Source organism: Moschus berezovskii, chromosome 2 (genome assembly GCF_049115385.1).
Source record: "Moschus berezovskii isolate FMDL1 chromosome 2, NW_MosBer_1.0, whole genome shotgun sequence".
NCBI lineage: Eukaryota > Metazoa > Chordata > Mammalia > Artiodactyla > Moschidae > Moschus > Moschus berezovskii.
In genome coordinates, this window is record NC_142461.1 from 75283152 (window position 1) to 75304325 (window position 21174).

The 21174-nt window shown below is 38.2% G+C and overlaps 1 protein-coding gene across 4 annotated transcripts in view; it reads left to right on the forward strand.

The window, feature by feature from the left end:
* The window catches only part of RAB3GAP1 (RAB3 GTPase activating protein catalytic subunit 1), a 119314-nt gene extending 103121 nt beyond the window's left edge, over positions 1-16193 (forward strand). For 2 of the 4 annotated variants that reach the window (XM_055397585.2, XM_088829061.1), the window contains 6 exons: positions 3321-3548; positions 9877-9973; positions 10071-10174; positions 10299-10414; positions 11888-11990; positions 15293-16193. In XM_055397585.2, coding sequence (XP_055253560.2) covers positions 3321-3548; positions 9877-9973; positions 10071-10174; positions 10299-10414; positions 11888-11990; positions 15293-15529 — 885 coding nt within the window. In that variant the 3' untranslated portion in view covers positions 15530-16193. Of the gene's footprint in view, positions 1-3320; positions 3549-9876; positions 9974-10070; positions 10175-10298; positions 10415-11887; positions 11991-15233 lie in introns of those variants that run through there. The other 2 variants (XM_088829066.1, XM_088829063.1) reach the window with 2 other exon arrangements.
* The last annotated feature ends 4981 nt before the right edge of the window (positions 16194-21174 follow it).

A 21174-nucleotide genomic window follows, 5' to 3' on the forward strand; every position in this document is an offset into this window, starting at 1 on the left:
AACACCCTGCCTCCATCCCCTAAAGGTCACAGTCAAGCTTGCTTCTTGAATTTAAAAAAGAAAAGAACAATCTTTGAATAATAGTTGAAAGTTGAGAACTGAATTATTTATGTGTATTGGGCTGTCTTCTTCCTTTGTGTCAGTTAATTTAATATAAGGCTTTTAGGAACCCCTTCGGATTTAACATAGGCTGGTTCGTTCAACAAACCTTTGATTGCCTACTTGTGACTGGCACTGTGATTAGGTAATTAATGTTTATCCTCAATTATAGTCTGTTGAAGTTGTGGGAGGGGATATGTAAATAATTATTAAGTGATGAGTTCTCTTAGGAAATCAAGGTCAAAAAGGTGACTGACTCTACTGAGTGGGAATCATAGAAAGTTTCTTGGAAGAGTCACCTTTTAGGGTGCATAGGCATTTGCTACATGGAGAAGAATAGTTTAGGCTTAGATATAGGCCTGTATCTAGGACACCGAGGATTCAGAGAGTGGTGACACTTAAACCCGGGGATAAAAAGAGTCTTGTTGAATTATTTACTCTTCAAAGCAGAGGTACATCCACGTACATTAAAAAGAAAACAGTGGGTAGTTCAGTAGGCCATAGGGCTTCCCTTTCCTGCTACTGATTTTCTGAACTGTCTCTCATGCCCAGACTTTTCTCCTTAACCTACTGGTACCTGTGATGGCCTCCATCTCTTCATTCCATAGCCTCTCTTAGTGCTGCTTTTGTGCTGTGTAGGCCAGCCTAAGTGTGGTATTTGAATGTAAACACTCCATGAAAACCTATGCCACTTGCATCTTGCCTGCTAACAAAGTTAAGTGACAGTAAAATGGAGCTTTTTTATTCCCTGCTTGTTTACCCCATCATTCCTAAGAGAAGAAATCTTTAATAAACCTCTTGAGAGTTGCAAGTTTTCCTTAGGGATTATAAAGAAACAGAAAATCTTTGAGTTTTGCTATGAGACAAGAAAGAGATGTGTTGTTTTAAAACAGATAGTTGGTACAGTGGATAAAGAGAAGTCAGTTGACTGTCAGGGCCTGTGTTAAGTCAAAAAGGTAGAGAAGGGAATTGGCTTAGGGTTGGGAACAGTAGGAAGTTCTGGCTACATCGTAGCTGTTTTTTAACCCAACTGTTACCTGGCTTCATAATCATCTGCCCCTATCCTACTATAGTGTCTTATAGAAGCATGTGCAGGAGGACATTCCCAATTGGAACTATAAATGCTTGTTCCCACAGAAACATATTTGCCTCTCATGGTAAGGTGCTGTATAATTCCTTTAACACTGTGCTTCAACAAAACTGTGGTTCATTAAACTCTTTTGGACTAACCTGGGTAATGTACAAGTCCCTTACAGTGTTTTAACCAGAAAATAGATTGTATGTCAAATAACCAACTTACACAGCTGTCTGCCCCTATGTGGGAGTCAGATAACATATTTAAGGAGATATGTAGTCACTCTAAAATAGGTATGGTTCCCTTTCCCTTTTTGTGTAGAGATGTACTGGGGCCATGGGAGGTTCCCAGAGCTTTGGATAAATGCTGATATGTACCTGAGGTGCTTACACAGCATAATTCTGGAAGGACAGGACCTATTCTAGAGCATGCCCTTGTAGTAGATACCTGTAAGCATAGAAAGACGATAAGCCGCAGCTGAAGTGAATGTTGAGCCTCTCTTGGTGGCGCTATGTACTGTCTGCTATAATGACAGCCAGACAGAAGAATTCTAATGTGAAATGTCTTCCTTTTAATGCATTCTGTAGTACAAGAGTTCAGTATTGATTTCTTTTTCAGGTTCACTCTCTTCACTGAAGGCCTGTCTCTCTATTTTCCTGAGATGTATTCATGTGGGTGTGGTGTTGCCTGGTTAATATCCAGTCTTATACATGAATTCTGAATCATGCAATAATCTTGACCCATTGCATTTCACAGACATTTTTTGTTGCCATGATGCCATACCTCTTAGAAGCTGATGTTGTTGCCTGTCAGTTAAGAACCCTTCTCTGATTCCTCATCCCTTTGAGGGCTTCCTAAATTGGTGGGCATGAGTATACTGATAGCCAGTAAGCTCAATAAGGAGAAATTGGCATTTTTGTTCTTCAAATTTAAGACTAGCCATTCCTATCATGTTGGTTTTCATTTTGATCTGAGGTTAATTTAAAAAGAAAGAAAATGACTTTCTGCTTAGCACTTTTTAGTAATGCCTACATAGCTGTTTCAGACAATTAAATATAGTATTCATAGCAGGATGAATATGTTGTGGTAGAGAATTATAACCAGAAAGGAATGTATTTAATGTGTGTACCTTTTGAGTACTAAAGGAATGACATGTATGTCCGTCCTTAGGACTCTACTAATACGTTACTGGGCTTCCCTTGAGGCTCAGTGGTAAAGAATCTGCCTGCAATGCAGGAGACATGGGTTCAATCCCTGGATGGGGAAGATCCCCTGGAGAAGGAAATGGTAACCCATTCTAGTATTCTTGCCTGGGAAATCCCATGGATAGAGGAGCCTAATAGGCTACACAGTCCATGGGGTCACAAAGAGTCGAACATGACTAAACAACAACAACAACAGTACATTACTGGCACTTGTAAAAAGACCTCCATGTCTTACTACTCACACAATGAAACCTCTCCCTTTTTTTCAGACTTGAATGTAGAATTACTTAAAAAATTTTTGGCATGCATCATTGTTAATTCTATAGAGTTATCCACTAAATAAAGCTTTAATTAGTTTGGTTTCAGAAGCTTGAAAAACAGTGACTTGAATTCCAATTCCTTAATAGCACAAAAACAGTTTATGTGATGGTAATTTGTTATATAAGGCACAAAAATTTGATGGCTGAATAGAATATTTTCGAGGTTAGCTGATGTTTATTGCAGTACCAGTATTGACTTATTGAGGGAAAAAAGCAAAACTTTTCCATCATTGAGTTATTATTCTGATCATGTTGTGTATTATTTAATTTACTTGACTTGAGCTTATTGATGCTTTTCTAAGTATTGAGTAGTTATTACACTATAATTTTAAACTAACTTATATAACTTACAGTCTGAGATTTATTTTCACTTTACATCAGATTTTTATTTCCAAATTCATCAAATGAAAATGTTTTCCTTTTCTATAAAATGGAGGCAGGAAAAACAAAGTACTTTGGTGCTTTAACATCTGATGTGATTTAATGGTGACATCCAAACTCAAGTCACATACTAGACTTTGTGAAGATTAGTCTTTTTATGAAAATGAAAGTACGATTTTGAAAACAAGTTTTTCAGTAACTGTTGATTTTTTATTCTGCTGAATTTTTTGTCTACTTTAGGCAGCGAATCCAGGTTGTTTTCTGGAAGATTTTGTGAGGTGGTACTCACCTCGGGATTATATTGAAGAGGAAGTGGTTGATGAAAAGGGGAACATGGTTCTGAAAGGAGAACTGAGTGCCCGAATGAAGATTCCAAGCAATATGTGGGTGGAGGCCTGGGAAACGGCTAAGCCAATTCCTGCTAGAAGGCAGAGGAGACTCTTTGATGACACACGGGAAGCAGAAAAGGTAACTGAGGTTTGGGTATCTAATGTGACTGCTAATTATTATTCTAGTATTTTTTAAACTATGACAAGATATGAGAGCTTTGAACATACTTGAGAAACAAAGCTTTGAAATGTTATGAGCCTTTTATATATCTAATATTCACATTTAAGGTTTTAGAACTGGTAACAAATAGGCCAAAGAAGAAGACCTGCATATTTTACATAAAATGCTCATTCTTGGACCATCAGCATATGTCAAAAGTCTTAAAAATGATCATGTCCTCTGACCTAGCAATTCTACTACCAAAAAAATATATAAAGGAAATAATGAGAGAAATATATAAAGATCAATATGCAACAGTGATGTTCAAGAAGTTTTTCAGTGAAAAAATAGATACAGCCAAAGTGTTGTTTAATAAATTATGGTATAATCATTGAGTAGACTACTTTGGGTCTAGAGAGTATGTATAGAGAGTCTTAAGAGGTGAGAAGGGATACAGAAGACTTAGATGTAGCACAGTCACCCCAGAAAGACTGTTCCTAACACTAAGTGCCAAAATACTCAACATAGGTAGGGCTGGACAGTTAACAGTGTAGTCTCTAGGGAAGTAAGCAGAACTAGAAGTGGGCACTCAGGTAGGGCTGGACAGTTAACAGCACTGGCTATAGAGAAGTAAGGAGGGCTGGAAGTGGGCAATCAGAGACTCTCCTCTGCCTTAGGAAGGACCAGGTAAGTAGGTAGAAATGACATACCCCTTAGAGATAAAGCAATGATGGGAAAGAAGGAAATAAGGGGAAAATTAAAGATTCTGTAGAAAAAGAAGTAATATATGTCAGCCTCCTTCATCTCCCATCACCCATTGAAGAAACTGTACAGAAGAGGGCATTTTGAAACTATGACATGACCAGAAGTAGTAAAGAGCAAACCACATCTATATAAAACTACTGTAAAAAAGTATGAATTGGATCATTTTAGCTAATGAAAATATTTCCCAGAAAACTGACCACAAAGCAGAAGAAAATTGTAACATAATAGTCTAACCTGAATCAGATATTCTCATATAAGCATGGGAAGGTGTAAAAAATCATGTTTCATCAGAAATACTAAAAACAAGAGCCACATGAATCCAAAAACCCCATAAAGAAATGAAACTACTGCTAATTTAACTCAGGATAGAAGTGGAGGAAAAAAAAACAACTATGTCAAAAATAAAGACTAAATTACATAGTACCCACAGAAGAATAGGTTTATATTTATACTTAATAAAAGGCATTGAGGAAGAACATTAAAATAACCAAGAGAAAGAAAATGAGATAAAGGAGTAAAAGGGATTAGAGAGAAAGTAGTAAAACTGAAAGATAGGAAAAGTAGAAATAACATTCATTTTATCAGTCCTTGAAGCAGAAAAATCAAAATACTGGAACAGAACTGAATACCTAAAATTGTAATCTAAGAAAACTTTCTGAAAATGAAAGAAAATCTGAATTTACATATTAAAAATGCTCATTGGGTGCAGGGGAAAATTGATTAGGTGTAGGAGAAGGCAATGGCAAGCCACTCCAGTACTCTTGCCTAGAAAATCCCATGGACGGAGGAGCCTGGTAGGCTGCAGTCCATGGGGTCGCTACTAGTCAGACATGACTGAGCGACTTCACTTTCCCTTTTCACTTTCACATTGGAGAAGGAAATGGCAACCCACTCCAGTGGTCTTGCCTGGAGAGTCCCGGGGACGGGGGAGCCTGGTGGGCTGCCATCTGTGGGGTCACACAGAGTCGGACACGACTGAAATGACTTAGCAGCAGCAGTGAACTCCAAATTTTATCACTGTAGTACTGCTAGACCTTAAATATTAAAAAAAAATTCTCAGACCTTGCAGGCAAAACATGAAAATAATTTACAAGGGCAAGAGAATTAGTTGTCAGATTTTCAATAGCACAGCAGTGTGGGGCAGAGTTTTCAAGAAATATAAGCAAAAAATACAAATTAAATATTTTACATTCCACCAAGATTACATTCCAAGTAATCAAGGCTATAGAAAATTTTCTCCACGTTTTTGCACATATACTGTATACATAGGCCCTTCCTGAGAAATCCACTACAGCTGCCCTGTCCAGTAGAACTTTCTGCAGTGTTCAGAATGGTCATAGCTTCGCTGTGCAAATTGTAGCCCCTGGCTATACGTGGCTTTAATGAGCTCTTGAAATGTGGCTAGTAGCAGCAGCAGCAGCATAGGAACTGAATTTTTAAATGGCTCTCTGTGGCAGGTGGCTGCCTTTATTGAACAGCATAGTAGAGAAGAATGAATTTAACCAAGAGGATGACTAGGGAAACTGGCAAAGGGCTAACGGTGAGCATTTCATTTACTTAATTTTAGAGCTAAAACTAAAACTAGATAGGGTCATGGGCAGAAGAAGAATATGTAAAAATTGTATATTAGGACAAAATAGAATGCATCTAAAAAAGTTGGGATGGAAAAAGAGGAAGAGGAAAGTAGAATGCAATCATTGACTGTTACATAGATAATAGGTAGTAATCAAAGGATACTATTTAAAATTATCAGACCATAATTTTATAAAGGAAAGATATAAAGTTCATAAAATAAAGATATAAAGGAATTAAGGGCAGCAGAAAAGGTAATATCGCAAGGATGAAAATTTGAGCCTTCCTAAGTACAATGGAAAAATCATTCACAAGCAAAGAACACACACCAAATAGAGTAACACCCATTATAAAGATCATACTGCATACAGAGTAGTTGCAATGTAAGATAGTCTTATAAAACCCATGTCTGTGCTGTAAACAAGGTATTCTGTGACTCAAAAAGACTACAAAATAAACAATGGACAGAGATTTGCCAGGTCTGAAAACATTAAGAACGCAGGGGTTATCATCTGAATGCCAAATAAAACAGAATCAAAGCAGAAAAGCATTACATGAGAGACATAAGGATGCTTTACAGTCTAAAAGTGATATTTCACAATGAGAATATACAGTTGTCAGTGTTTATGCACTGGATAATGTAATCATTTGTATAAAACAGAAATCATGGGAGATGCAAGGAGAAATAGATCAAAACACACTAATAGCAGAGTATGTTTAACACACTTCCAGTGTACAAGACAGTCAAGTAGACAAAACTAAACAAGATAATCAGTAAGGTTGATCTTTTAGATACATTGCAAATACTATACCTTGATAATAAAAACTGTACTTCCTTTTCAAATGCGCATGGAACATTCACCAAAACAGTATATTAGGGGGCAAAGAAAACATCAGTGGGTTTCAAAATGGAAATAACACCAATACTCTGATTGCTGCAATAAAATTAAGGATGCTGCTGCTGTTAAGTCACTTCAGTCGTGTCTGACTCTGTGTGACCCCATAGACGGAAGCCCACCAGGCTCCCCCATCCCTAGGATTCTCCAGGCAAGAACACTGGAGTGGGTTGCCATTTCCTTCTCCAATGCATGAAAGTGAAAAGTGAAAGTGAAGGCGCTCAGTTGAGTCTGACTCTTTGCGACTCCATGGATTGCAGCCTGCCAGGCTCCTCCATCCATGGGATTTTCCAGGCAAGAGTACTGGAGTGGGGTGCCATTGCCTTCTCCGAGACCTTTGCTAAATGATAGCTTGCCATAAAGTATTTGATCAGTGTTAATTACATTCTTAATTTTAGGAAATACAGATATTTGGAGATAGAGGTATATCCTGTATGGAACTTGATCTCAAATTATTTAGAAAAAAAATGTTTATATGTATATTTTGTATGGACCTACAGAGGAGGAGAGATGCATCTGATAAAGAGATGAGGTAAAAGGAAATGAGTGCAGACAAAGGATGTACAAATATTTTGTATTCTTGGAAATTTATTTTTCTGTAAGTTAAGAAAAACAACATTTATAATATTGTTAACAAGAATGTTCAATAGTGGGAACTCTTATTACTCTATATAAGAATGAAAACCTGTTCAAATACTTAGTAAAATAATTTGGAATATGATTTCAGTATTTGAAAAATAATAATTTGGCATTGTTTATTTTTAGATAGCTACCCTGAAGAAATTCCTCTACATGTATGCCACAAACTTATGAAATAATGTGAGAGAAACATTATTTTAATAGCAAAAAATGGAGGGGTGCATTTTAATACAGCAAGATATATATAGCATGTATTAGTATCTGTGTATCTCAGAAACAATGCTGAATGAAAAACAGGTCACTGAGGGGCATAACTAGAAACAATCCATTTATACAAAGATTAAAACCAGACAAAACTAAACAACACATTGTTTAGGGCTATGTACATATGTGAGACAGCTATGAGAAAAAGGAATGATTAGTAGTTACTTGAGGGGTGGAGTGCATGAGTGAGGGAGTCTGGATCAAGGCAAGCACAAGGAGGACTTGGGAAGTCCAGGTATCTTCTGTTTCTTAAGCTGACTGTGTGTAAACAAGTGTTTGTGTTTTCTGTGTATAAAATACTCTGCTATATGTATTTAAAAAATATTATTTATTTACTTATGTCTGTGCTCAGTCTTCCTTGCTTCAGTGGGCTTTCTCTAGTTGCAGAGTGCAAGGGCTACTCTCCAGTTGTGTGAGGGTTTCTCATTGCGATTCCTTCTCTTGTTGCGAAGCACAGGCTCTAGGCATGCAGGCTTTAGTAGTTGTGGAGCATGGGCTTAGTTGCTCTGCGTCATGTGGGATCTTCCTGTACCAGAGATAGAACCTGTGTGCTCTGCAATGGCAGATGGATTCCTAACCACTGAACCACCAGGGAAGTCCCAAAACAAATAATTCTAAATCATGAATCATTAAATGACCAAAGCAAGTTTTGAAATTGTGTATACTATGAGCTTTTAAATTGCATAAATTGCATACACATGTGTATCTTTATGTTTAAATAGGCATAGAAATAAGCCTGAGAAGATAAACATAAAACTGTGTTGTTCCTTCAGTTCAGTTCACTCAGTCGCGTCCGACTCTTTGCGACCCCATGAATCACAGCACGCCAGGCCTCCCTGTCCATCACCAACTCCCAGAACTTACTCAAACTCATGTCCATCGAGTCGGTGATGCCATCCAGCCATCTCATTCTCTGTCGTCCCCTTCTCCTCCTGCCCCCAATCCTTCCTAGCATTAGAGTGTTTTCCAGTGAGTCAACTCTTCTACGTTCACTCTTGCCATCTCCTGTTTGACCACTTCCAATTTGCCTTAATTCATGGACCTAACATTCCAGGTTCCTATGCAATATTGCTCTTTACAGCATCGGACCTTGCTTCTATCACTGGTCACATCCACAACTAGGATTTCTAGAGAGCTTCTGCATTATATTTCTTTGATTGTTTACTTTGAGATCTGTGAGCATTTTTCAGTCACAATGATACTACGTTTCTTTTGTCTTTACTGCTGTTGAATTAAGAGCTTAAATGTAGGGACCATGTGCTACACATGCCTTCTTGTGTGTCTTTTTAATCAGAAAAATAGTAAATCTTCATTTTGGAGAAAACAATAAAACAGAACAATTGAAGCAAACCAAAAAATTTAGAGGAACATTGCTAGCAATGTTTAGAAATCCTAAGTGAGGAAAGCAGGTTACAAAACAGTATTTTACATACCTAATATTAGTTTACTTAGGTGGCACTAGTGGTAAAAAAAAAAAAACAACAAAAACCCTGTTGATGCAGAAGACATAAGAGACATGGGTTCGATCCCTGGGTTGGGAAGATCCCCTGGAGGAGGGCATGGAAACTCTCTCCAGTATTCTTGCCTGGAGAATACCATGGACAGAGGAGCCTGCTGGGCTACAGTTCATAGGGTCACATAGAGTCAGACATGACTGAAGCGACTTAGTACGTATGCAAATATATTATGTATATTCAAAATCTTGAAAAATGCTGCAGTGAAAATGCTCCACCATTAACAGTTATTATCTCAGCTCAGTTCAGTTCAGTTGCTCAGTTGTGTCTGACTCTTTGCGACCCCATGAATCACAGCACGCCAGGCCTCCCTGTCTATCACCAACTCCCGGAGTTCACTCAAACTCATATCCATCGAGTAAAGGTGGTATAATTTGCGGATGGTTTTAGTGTTGTCTGTATCAAGAAAAAAACATTATGAGAGTATTCACCATTATTAAGAACTGAAGTTCTTAGCTCTTTCCAGTAACATTATTCTTACCTTTGAGAGTAGCAGCTACTTACCTAAAGGAGTAGGATAGGTACTAAGAGAAAAGAGCTCTTCTCTACTCTTGTTAGAGGTGTGACTTCAGGGGAGAGAGATCTTACTTCTGTAAATGGCTGCTTTCTTCTTTGCCAGCTGTCTTGATCATTTATCTAACTTTGTGTCTCCTTCAGGTACTGCACTATCTGGCAGTCCAGAAGCCGGCAGACCTTGCTCGGCACCTGTTACCCTGTGTAATCCATGCAGCTGTACTCAAGGTAAAGGAAGAAGGTAAATGTCTTATTTGATTAGTCATTAGTTCATTTCCAAAATGAAAGTAGACTTTGCCTAAATTCTTTAATGATGGCTTTGATCTTTTTAAAAACAGAAAGTCTAGAAAACATTTCTTCAGTGAAGAAGATTATAAAGCAGATAATATCCCATTCCAGTAAAGTTTTGCACTTTCCCAATCCAGAAGACAAGAAATTGGAAGTAAGTCTGATCTTGTCAAATGTTCTTCCCAGTTGGCAGTAATTATTTTAAAAATACATTTTTAAAATGCTTTGCTTTCTTTTGCCTTTTTCCAATGTATGCTTCTCCCCTTTTGCACTGTTAGGAAATCATCCATCAAATTACTAATGTAGAAGCTATAATTGCCAGAGCCCGCTCACTGAAAGCCAAGTTTGGAACTGAAAAATGTGAACAAGAAGAGGAAAAGGAAGATCTTGAAAGGTAATTGCTATCTGACTAACTCATCTTTGTCTCCCATAGGAAAAGCCACCACTTTCTTTAGAAAATATTCATAGAATGTTGAGATTCCTTTGTCGTACTCCTGTATTATTTGTAACAAGCGTTGGTTAGAGACAGAGAAATATTTGTTTATTGTAGGATTGACCTCTCTTGTATTTCTGAGTTCTTGCCACTTGTTTCCATTCCTCCCACTTTAAGAATGAAGTCTTCCAAGTCTTCTAGTAATGTCCTTGTTTGCTCTTGGAGCAGTTGCCTCTGGAGGAACTGGCTGTTCATACTCACTCTTGTTACTGGAAACTTTGCTTCCCACTCTCACTGTTCTTAACTACAGGCAGATGTGTTCTGAAACTATTTCTGCTCAACATTCTTACTTACCAGTTCTAAACAAGAGTTGTGATAGCAAATGTGCATATCCTCTGTCCCTTGTGAATATGTTTTGAAAGGGTGACTAGATGGCCTCTCCAGGATGAGGCAAACAACTGGGTCAGTCTTTTCCTCCTTCTGAGATTTGGACCATTTCGAAGGGATGCTGTCAGCTAACACTCTTGTCCATCTTTGCCTGGGATACTTGAAAGGATGATGTTGTTTTAGTAGATGAGAAAGTATTTCCAGATTAGCTACTTCAGTGGCTTGAATTTGTTATAACTAAAATTTTCATCAGCCTTTCCAAGAGAAATAACATTATTGATGTTAAATAATTAATATTATATGACAAGGCATTTGCTACAGCTTTTAACAAGTTCTTTTTTGAATATTATGTCTTTTGTTGAGTGAAATTTTCTCCTAGCCTTCTTTGCTCTTGAATATTCCTCCCTTTTAAATGAGGAGAATACACTCTAATCAAAGGAAGTTTCTAAAATAGTAGTTCGAGTTAGTGAGCAGGTGGTGCGAGCTTGGTGGCTCTGTCTTTGACTCTCTTAGTTCCACCATACGTTGTCTGTGGTATACTTGGAAGACAAATGCTTCCAGCACATAATGGCACAGTTTACGATTGAGACTGTGCCCAGCAAAACATATAAGTGCGTGTGTATGTGTGCGGCCGTGCATGCACACACACACACACCTCTTAAAAGAACAAAAGTGAAAAACAAGGATCATTGCTTTGCTGTCTAAATTAAATGTGGTTTTTGTTGTTAAAAACATTTTTAAAAGTCTTCCTTAGTATAACGTTGTCTAAGTTTCTAGTCTGAAAGAAATAGACTATTTTGTCTTACACTTTTGCAGAGATGGGCTTTTTGAAAAAATTTATAAAAAGAGTTGAAAGGCATGCAGGTTGTCATTTGAGTTGATTTTAATTTCAAATGTTGATCTATCCTGTTAAATTTTCACTCTAGCCTTGATGTAGGGTTCACCAATATGATTTTGAGGGTTTGTCCCCAAAATTAATTAGGGAGGACTGACCCGATGTGACCTGAGCAGCTCCTTTTCCATCCTTTCATTCCCTCTTTCTCCCAGGTTTGTGAGTTGCCTTCTGGACCAACCCGAGGTGTTAGTCGTCGGTGCAGGCAGAGGACACGCTGGCAGGATCATTCACAAGCTGTTTGTGAATGCTCAGAGGGTATGTGAGATTCCTTCTTGACTGTGTCATGATCTCTCCAGGCCTCTGCTCAGTAAGGTACTGTTTTGATTCTCACACATGAAGCTGCTAAAAGCACTAGATTCGAACATTGAAGAAATAATGACTCTCAACAGTGACTTCTTAGTCTTTGAAATCCATCTGCTCTTTTACACATTTAAATAAAATGATAAGTTTATTTCTGAAATTTGTACCTAAATTTCAGAAGTTAGAATGGTCTGAAATTTCTCGTTCAAGAATCTGATAGGGACTTGGTTAGCAGTGACCAGTGCAGTGGTGTGGAAAAAATGTTTACTGCTGTCAAATTAGAATAGAGTTTAGTTTTACCAATTTTAAACTCCATGTCCTGCAAGTGGATTCACAACTTAGCTTGTGAAATTGCAGATCTTAACTATTTTTATAATGATGAAAAGATCTAACTTCAAAGTTTTCCTTGGAAAGAAGAGCAAGATTCAGATTTTTAGGACAGTAGAAACAGTCTTCAGCATAGAAAAAAAGCCCAATTTGAAAATTTTGTGTCGTTACCTTTATTGATTAGAGGAAATGTTTAAAAATTATATAGTACCTTCTGACATTCTAAACTATTAAGATATGAATTTTTTATGAGGTTGGTATTAGTTATACTCTTTGTTGACTCTCTTGTACAAATGTTTACTGATTGTTTACTGGTTAAGAGGTACTGGCTTTTTGCACATGAGTCACATTAGGACTTCTTAAAGATTCTGATAAAAGTATTTTGAAGCATAGTAGATACAGGGTGCCCCTTATGCAGTACTGTGATGACACTTAGAATGGCCCAGTTTTGGAAGTGTAATTTTCACAGTCAAATAAGGAAAAGGATTTTCATGGGTTTATTCATGAAAAAGAAACTTTATAACCTCCTTTGAGTCAGTCTGGAGTGTATCTAGTTACTATATTCAAAATCGTAACCAGATATATTCATCTGAATTTTTAGCAAGAAGTGAAACCTGAGATTACTTATGGGAAGGCAAACTAAATTTAAGGATTTCAAGTTAAAAACCAAGTATTTTATTTCTTCTAAAGTTCTAAAAAACAATAGATACTTACTTTGATTTATTATTTTTCTGGCTCTGGCATGAAACAAGAATCAGGTTTGTTTTCACATCCTGTAATATCTTTGCCAGTTTACTATCCAGAACCTTACAAATACATTTCCTTGTTAACACCAATATGAATTTTCCTCATACTTAAAATATTCTTTTCTTAATTTTTAAAACTTGTTTGTTAAGATTTAAAAATCTAAAGTATTTAGATTTTTATTGCTAAGAGTAGAATATTCTCATTGTTCTAAATAGTTAAACAAAATTATTTTCCCCAATATGGTAATAATCTTTTCCCCCAAGATTGTAAGTAAACTCTTACTGTTGTAAAAATTTGGATAATACAGAGAATTATAAAGAAAAATTAATGACCCTAAAAAAATCAATTAATCTCACTACCCACTGATGATCACTGTCAACATTTAACATCTAGTATATTCAAATATATGTACATTTTACAATATAGGATTATATTATTTGTTCTTATTTTCCACCTAATGTGATTATCTTTCTCATGGGTAAATATAGGACTATTTCATCTTTTCACTGGAGTCATTGTATAGCTAATCTCCTTTAATGGATACTGAAATTGTACATTTATCCCATGTTATGTAATTTTCAAATATTTCAAGCTTTCAGACTTTGTAGTGAATGTTTTTTACAGATTCAGCAGACTGTAATCCACGTAACAAATACCTGGTTGATCTGTTTTTAAACTCAGCTCTTAAATATCTGGGTAATTAATAGAAACCACTCAAGTTTACTCATGTAATTTTTCATAATTAACTGATACTTTATATCAATTCTACTATTAAATCAAGATTTTAACATTTTTAAAGTTATAAAATTTTACTAAAAAATTTTTATACCATAATTTTACATATTTAAAACTTTTCCTTAATATTAAATTTTAATAAACTTTCATCATGATTACAGTTATCATTGTTATATCCATATTTAAATAGAATTCTGCAGACAAATCACTGATTGAATTTTGCTTTGGTTGTGCTAAATTAAGTCAGACATCTACTCTTAAATTCATTGGGTTATCTATTTTTCAAGCCATGAGTACTTTTTTTTAGTATTTTACTCTTTAGAGAAAGAGCTAGGTTTTTGCTGAACATTTCCTCATTAAGTGACATTCTGTGCATTGCCTGTTGAGCCATCAGATGCATGAGTAGTGGAATCTGTCTGCTCAACTGGATGGCTAGATGTGTTGTATGTGGTGTGTTTCTGTCTTGATATTCTTTTTGATAGGATCATGTTCCTTAATGTAGTGCATGCTGTCTCTGAAATAATCTTGAAAAATCTTGTCTAGCTCTTTTTAAACCATCTTGCTTGTTTCCCTTTCATCACTGTTTCTTTTCTCACCCTTCCTCAAGCTGACTGAGTCTTCTGATGAGGTAACAAAATAGCCTTTGTCCCTTGTAGTTTCTTGTTCCTTCCCATTTCTCTAACTTCATAAGGTCATTAAGACTAACCAACCTCCTCTTTAACAGTCTGGGTTTGGCGTACCTTTCTTGCTGGTGTTTAACATTACATTTCTTATTTCCATTGCCAAAACAACTTTATTCCTGAAATTAATGGTATCGTGAAAGAAATATAATGATCAGAGTTAAAAGCTCTAGTTGAATATGTATTTTATGCAATTTTAATGAAAAAATAGATGCCTTTAATGTGGAGAACTTCTCTTTTGTGGCCACTGCTACATTTCATGGATCTCTGTCACTTCTGCATCACATTAATCATCCAGCAAACAAACCAGTGTTCCCAGTTTTAATTTGACAAGTGAAAAGAATTTAAAGAATCGATAAATACCATCTTTCCAGACTCTGGAGAGCAGCAACTCCTTATTGGACTGGGGACAGCAAACTTGGACTTTGGTCGTTGCTAGAAGAAATGTATAGAAACCAGAACAGCTCCATTTTCCCTCTTGATCAGATGTCTGAATATGGCCCTCACTTTCCACAGCAGATTGCTTGGCTGTCATTATCCTCTATCTCTGTCACCAATTTATTTGTAATTTCTGGCTGCTCACGTAGTGTTTCAAGCTTCTTATATTTTCTGTGTTGTGATTTTTGAGCAATCATAACATAATCAATTGCATTACTGAGTAATGTAGAACATTTTTTCATATTTATCATGCTTATTCATCTGTCCTTCAAAATGATCTAAGTTTAGCATTCAACTCGCTCTTGAATTTAGCATGTGATTCTCTTCAAGGCTGCAACCATGACTCCAGCGGAGGAGGAACTGAAGAGGATGGGTCCCCCAGAAGAGAAGAGGCAGAACTTGGCGGCAGACTTCCCTCCCCCCGCGGGCCGGGAGCTCATTTTGCGCACAGCCGTGCCCCGCCCTGCTCCTTACTCCCGGGCTCTGCCTCAGCGCATGTACAGTGTTCTCACCAAAGAGGATTTCAGACTTGCAGGTGCCTTTTCATCAGATACCTCCTTCTTCTAGCTCTTCTTGAGTCCCTTCACTTGTGGCTTCGGAGACAGTGCTGACCCCTTCTGTGGGAAGGAAGCTGTGTCAATCAGAACCTGAGAGGCGGTGAAGAGGACCTGTCCAGTTCAGTGATCAAGTCATACCAGCATCTGAGAGACTTTCTAATGGGCTCCATAGGGTCTTGGTGGGGGCAGAGGAATGGGCTTCAGCTCTTGAAAGATTTCTGCTCCAAAGAGATTGCCCTTGTTGGGGAGAGGGGACAGGGAGGAGACTAAAACAGCAGCAGTTCTCTGTACTCAATCCCTCAGGATTGCATTCATTCCTTCTCCGTGACTATCCCATAGGCTGTTGCCCTGCATTCATAGTCTCTATAACCACTTATGTTTATTAGTATTAAGTATTCAAAGTAGAGTATCTGTTAACTCAGATTTCCAGATATTTTGGTAGTAGCTTCTACTCCCAGAATCTGTGTTTTTAGAATCCTAAATGACATTCTGTTTATTCAGTCACCTGGTGGCAATCTTTATTGCACTAATTAACTTTTGATGAGCATTTTGAATATTCTAGGAGAAAGCCTGAAATTTCACCTAGTCTTTGTTTTTCCATGTAACTGTGACTTAAATGTATTCCTTCTGATAAAAAAAAAGTATATATTAAATGTCACTGCAAATTAGTTTCATATATGTCTTGTAAGGTTTGTTTCTCTGACTTGTTTTGTCTTCAGTGGGCTTCCGTGGTGGCTCAGTGGTTAAGAATCCGCTTGCCAAGGCAGGACACGCGGGTTCAGTCCCTGGGTCAGGAAGGTCCTCTGGAGAAGGAAATGGCAACCTACTCAGATATTCTTGCTTGGTGGACTGCAGTCCTTGGGGTCGCAAAAGAGTTGGACACAACTTAGTGACTAAACAATGACAACAAGCCCTGTGAGATACCACCATGCAGGTTGTTGTTCTCTTTCTTGCTGTGCAGCATGCATTCCTTTTTTTGTAGTTACTGGATGGATACTGCATTTAATGAAGTAGAGATGAGCACATGCTAAAAATATAGCCTCTGTATATAGAGATTATCATGCAGTAAGTATAATTCGCCATATGTGCTAATGTAATGAATGGAAGATAACTTCAGTGGATTATTTTGCTTTTGTATTTTACTTAAAATGAAGATAATTGATGGGGGATGTGTGGCACCCAGCGTAAGGATAATAGCAACATGTTTCTAGTTACGTGATGATCAAGATTTATCAAGTCTGTGTTGCTAAAATGACCTCTGTTCAGTAATCTTAAATCTATTTTTAGGCCTAAAATTCCCACCTTATTCCAGAGTTAAAAATGATTATACTGAAGCATAGATCTTGGCTATGTAACTGAAAAGAATACAACCCTGTAATCCCTACATTATTTTTGTAAAAACAAATGTAAATGTGTGTACATGTATGTATATATAAGCATATATATATATATATGTATGTATGTATGAAGTGTGGGAGGCCCTGATTGATTACCTCTGGCCTTCATAGCACTTTACTCTGAGATGCTGGACTTTGCTGCTGGGTAAATCACATACTACAGGCCCGAGGACTGAGCACAGTACCAAGTATTAATAGAACGCTTGTCTTTCAAGGACAGAGTTTGTCTGCTTTATAATGAGAAAGTTAACAACAACGAAACATTTTTCAAAGTGGTTGGACTTCAAAAAGGCTTCATGAATCTAATAAAAGGGAAGGTGTTGTTCTCTGGCTAATTTTCTCTTCTTTTCACCCCTCCATTGGGCATTTTGTTCTTAGTTAGTTTTATGCTGGTCTCAGATTTTCCTAAATAATTGCAGCCTGCTGAGTCTTGACAAAGATCTCAAGAACACATTGTGCCTTTTTTTAATGGCAGTTATTCCATTTTACTTTTATTGTATTTATATGTTTGTTTATTTTAAAATATTTTTAAGTACCTACTTCATATCAGATACTGTACTAGGCAATGAAGATAAAACAGAAACCAAACATAGTCCCTTCGTCAGGTAGGGAAGGCTGTGGTTACATTGCCAAAAATGGAGAGTGTGGTCAACTCAGTGGTGTGAAATGAGGTCAGGGTTTGTCATAGTAATTCATTCATTTGTTGTTAATGGAGGTAATACATGCAGTAATAGTGAATATAGGGGGTTATGGGACAGAGTTTTCAGGCAGACTGTAGGGATCAGGAAAATCTTCTTAGAGATGATTTCTAGATTGAGAGCAGAGATGAATAGGAGCTGGGGAATTCCCTGGTGGTCTGATGGTTAGGACCCCACACTTCACTCTGGGGGCCTGGGTTTGATCCCTAATCAGGAACTAAGTTCCCACAAGTGGCAAAAAATAAAAAAGATGGTGAGTAGGAGCTAAGATGGCAAAGTATGATAAATTGCAAAGAAGAACTACAATATTTTCACCATCCTGGTATGTTTGCCCCTAATGATTGTGTAGCAGCTCCCAGGATGTGGAGTTTATTTTTCCAGCTCTTTGTTCTGGACTTAGCCATGTCTTTCTTTGGTCATCGGAGTGTTAGCAAGCATACAGGGTTTGTTATGCAGCAAAAATTAGCTGATACAGGAGGAGGGCATAGGAAGAGTGTTACAGGTAGAGAAAACAGAATGGGCAGAAAACTCAGAAGCAGAAGAAAATGTATCTTTGGAGAATACCCAGCATTTCAATTTGGTTGGGTGTGATACCCGGAGTAGAAAGAGGCAAGATATGAAGATGGTAAGGTCACTGAGGCTAGATGGAATTCTGGGTAAAACACAGTAAGAAGTTCAGGCCATTGACTTCAGGGCATTGGTGAGTTGCTGAAGAGTTTGAGGGAGGAAATGAGTGAGTTTTAGACCACACTAAATGGATTGGAGAGGCCAAGAAGTATTTACATGTCCTAGGTCTGCTACTAAATTGGAAAGTAGTGATTACATCATCAGTGTTTCTTTTCTCCCCTCCTTTGTGCTTTGTGTTTCCATGTAACTGCTCATGGAATCAACAGGAAGTATCCTCTCATGGGTCTTGCCACCTATATGTTGCTTTGTTATTATTGTTTAGTTGCCAAGTTGTGTCTGACTCTTTGGGACCCCATGGACGGCAGCTCACCAGGCATGTGATATGATCCACTGGAAGAGGGAAATAGTAAGCCACTCCAGTATACTTGGTGTGAGAACCCCATGAACTGTATAAAAAGGCAGTATGTTCCTATACCACCATAATAATCCAGATTTTTCCTCAGGATGGGATTTTTAAAACCCTGTTAGCATTTATTTTTATATTCCATTCACTAGCACATGTCTTATTTTGTTTTTGTTCAGTCATAAAGTTGTATCTGACTGTGGCCTCATGGACTGCAGCATGCCAGTCTCCTCTGTCAGTCACTCTCTCCCAGAGTTTTCTCAGTTTCATGTCCATTGAGTCAGTGATGCCATCTAACCATGTCATCCTCTGCTACCATTTTCTCCTGCCTTGAGTCTTTCCCAGCATCAGGGTCTTTGCTAATGAAGTCAGCTCTTTGCATCAGGTGGCCAAATTATTGGCGCTTCAGCATCAGTCCTTCCAATGAGTATTCAGGGTTGATTTCCTTTAGGATTGACTGGTTTGATCTTGCAGTCCAAGTGACAGCACATGTTTACTGAATGCCAACTATGTGCCAGGTACCGTTCTGGGCAAGGGATATAGCAGTGAACAGGACAGGTACAAGGCCTTCATATTTACAGTGAGGGATAAGTATAATCAGATTATCTAAGTGAGGGGAGAATACTTTCTAGACGGGTGGTAAGGGAAGGCCTGTGAGGCAGTGACAGCAGAGACCTGAATGAAGTGAGGGAACTGGCCTTGTGGATGTCTGGGAGATGATCTCGGACAGGTGATAGAAAAGAAGGGGGTGAGTGAACGTGGTATGTCAGAGGCACTGAAAAAAGGCCGCAGTGCTTGTAGAGATTATAGTAAGTGAAGGAAGGGAGAGTCACGGAAAGACAGTTGGAGAAACGTGCAAGGACCAGATAGATACCCACTAAATGTCAGGAGGTTGGAACTGTTTTCTTGACGGAGAGGGAAAGTCAGTGGAGAGTTTTGAATGGGGGAGGGAGGCATGGTATCATGTTACAGCATTTGGAAACCTCACTCTGGCTGCTCTGTGGAGAATACAGTGCAGAGGCGGAGGTAGAAGCAGTGAAGCTGGTTGGGAGTGTTGATGGTTTGGAGCAGAGTGGTGGCAGTGGAGGGTGTAAAAAGTGATCAGATCTGATGCGTGTTTTGAAGGTGGAATGCGCAGGATTTGCTTATGGAGTTGCTGAGGGTATGAGAAAGGATCCCAGATGACTTGGAAGTTTGGGACCTGAGTAGCTGAGTGAATGAGGCTGTCGTTTACTGAGATGGGTATGACTGTGGGATGGGCAAGTTTTGGGGGCTGGTGTGAGTAAAGATTTTGAATTAGGGGAATCCCCTGACGATGCAGTGGTTAGGACTCTGTGCTTCCACTGCTGGGGGCACAGGTTCAATCTTTGGTTGAGGAACTAAGATCCTGGCAAGCTGAATGGACTGGCCAAAGGAGTTAAAAAAAAAAAAAAACCTATAAAAAAAGATTTTGAGTTAGGATATGTTAATTTTGAGATACCAATTCGTTACCTGTGGTAGCCAGCATCTAAGATGGTCCCAGTTGTTCTCCACTTCTTCTCTCCAGATTCAAACCCTTCTGGAGTTCCCACCCCCCAAAAATTGTACCACGACTGGTCTTTGTGACCAGCAGAACATGGAGAAAGTGTTGGTATGTGACTTCCAAGATGGGTCTTCCCTGGTAGCCCAGTGATTAAGACACATTTCTACTGCATAGGGTGTGGATTCAATCCCTGGGTGAGGAATTGAGATCCTGAGTGCCAAAAAAAAAAAAAAAAGATTTCCAAGATTAGGTTATGAAAGATATTAATCTCAGAGTGCTTTTCTCTCTTGGATTACTCTGGTGGAAGTCTACTTCCATGTCACAAACAACCCTAGGGGGAGGCCCATTTCTGAAGAATGAGGGCTTCTGCAAGGGGCCATATATGCTTGGAAGCAGGTTCTCCCCAGCTTCAGAAGACTGTAGCCTCTTGAGGGACCTTGAACCAGAAGTACCCAGCTAAGCAGCTCCTGGATTGCCAACCCTCAGACACTGTGAGAGGATGTTTGTTGTTTTAAGCTTCTCAATTTGGGGGCCATAGGTTACATAGCAACAGATAACTAATACAATCGGTCCCATCACTTCATGGCAAATAGATGGGGAAACAATGGAAACAGTGGCAGGTTTTATTTACTTGGGCTCCAAAATCAAGGATAGTGACTGCAACCACGAAATTAAAAGACACTTGCTCCTTGTAAGAAAAGCTATGACAAACCTAGATAGCATATGGAAAAGCAGAGATATCACTTTGCTGACAAAGGTTCATATAGTCAGAGCTATGGTTTTTTCACTTGTCATGTACGGGTGTGAAAGTTGGACCATAAAGAAGGCTGAGTGCTGAAGAATTTATGCTTTCGAACTGTGGTGCTGGAGAAGACTCTTGAGAGTCCTTGGACAGCAAGGAGATCAAACCAGTCAATCCTAAAGAAAATCAACTCTGAATATTCATTGGAAGGACTGATGCTGAAACTGAAACTTCAATACTTTGGCCACCTGGTGGGAAGAGCCGAC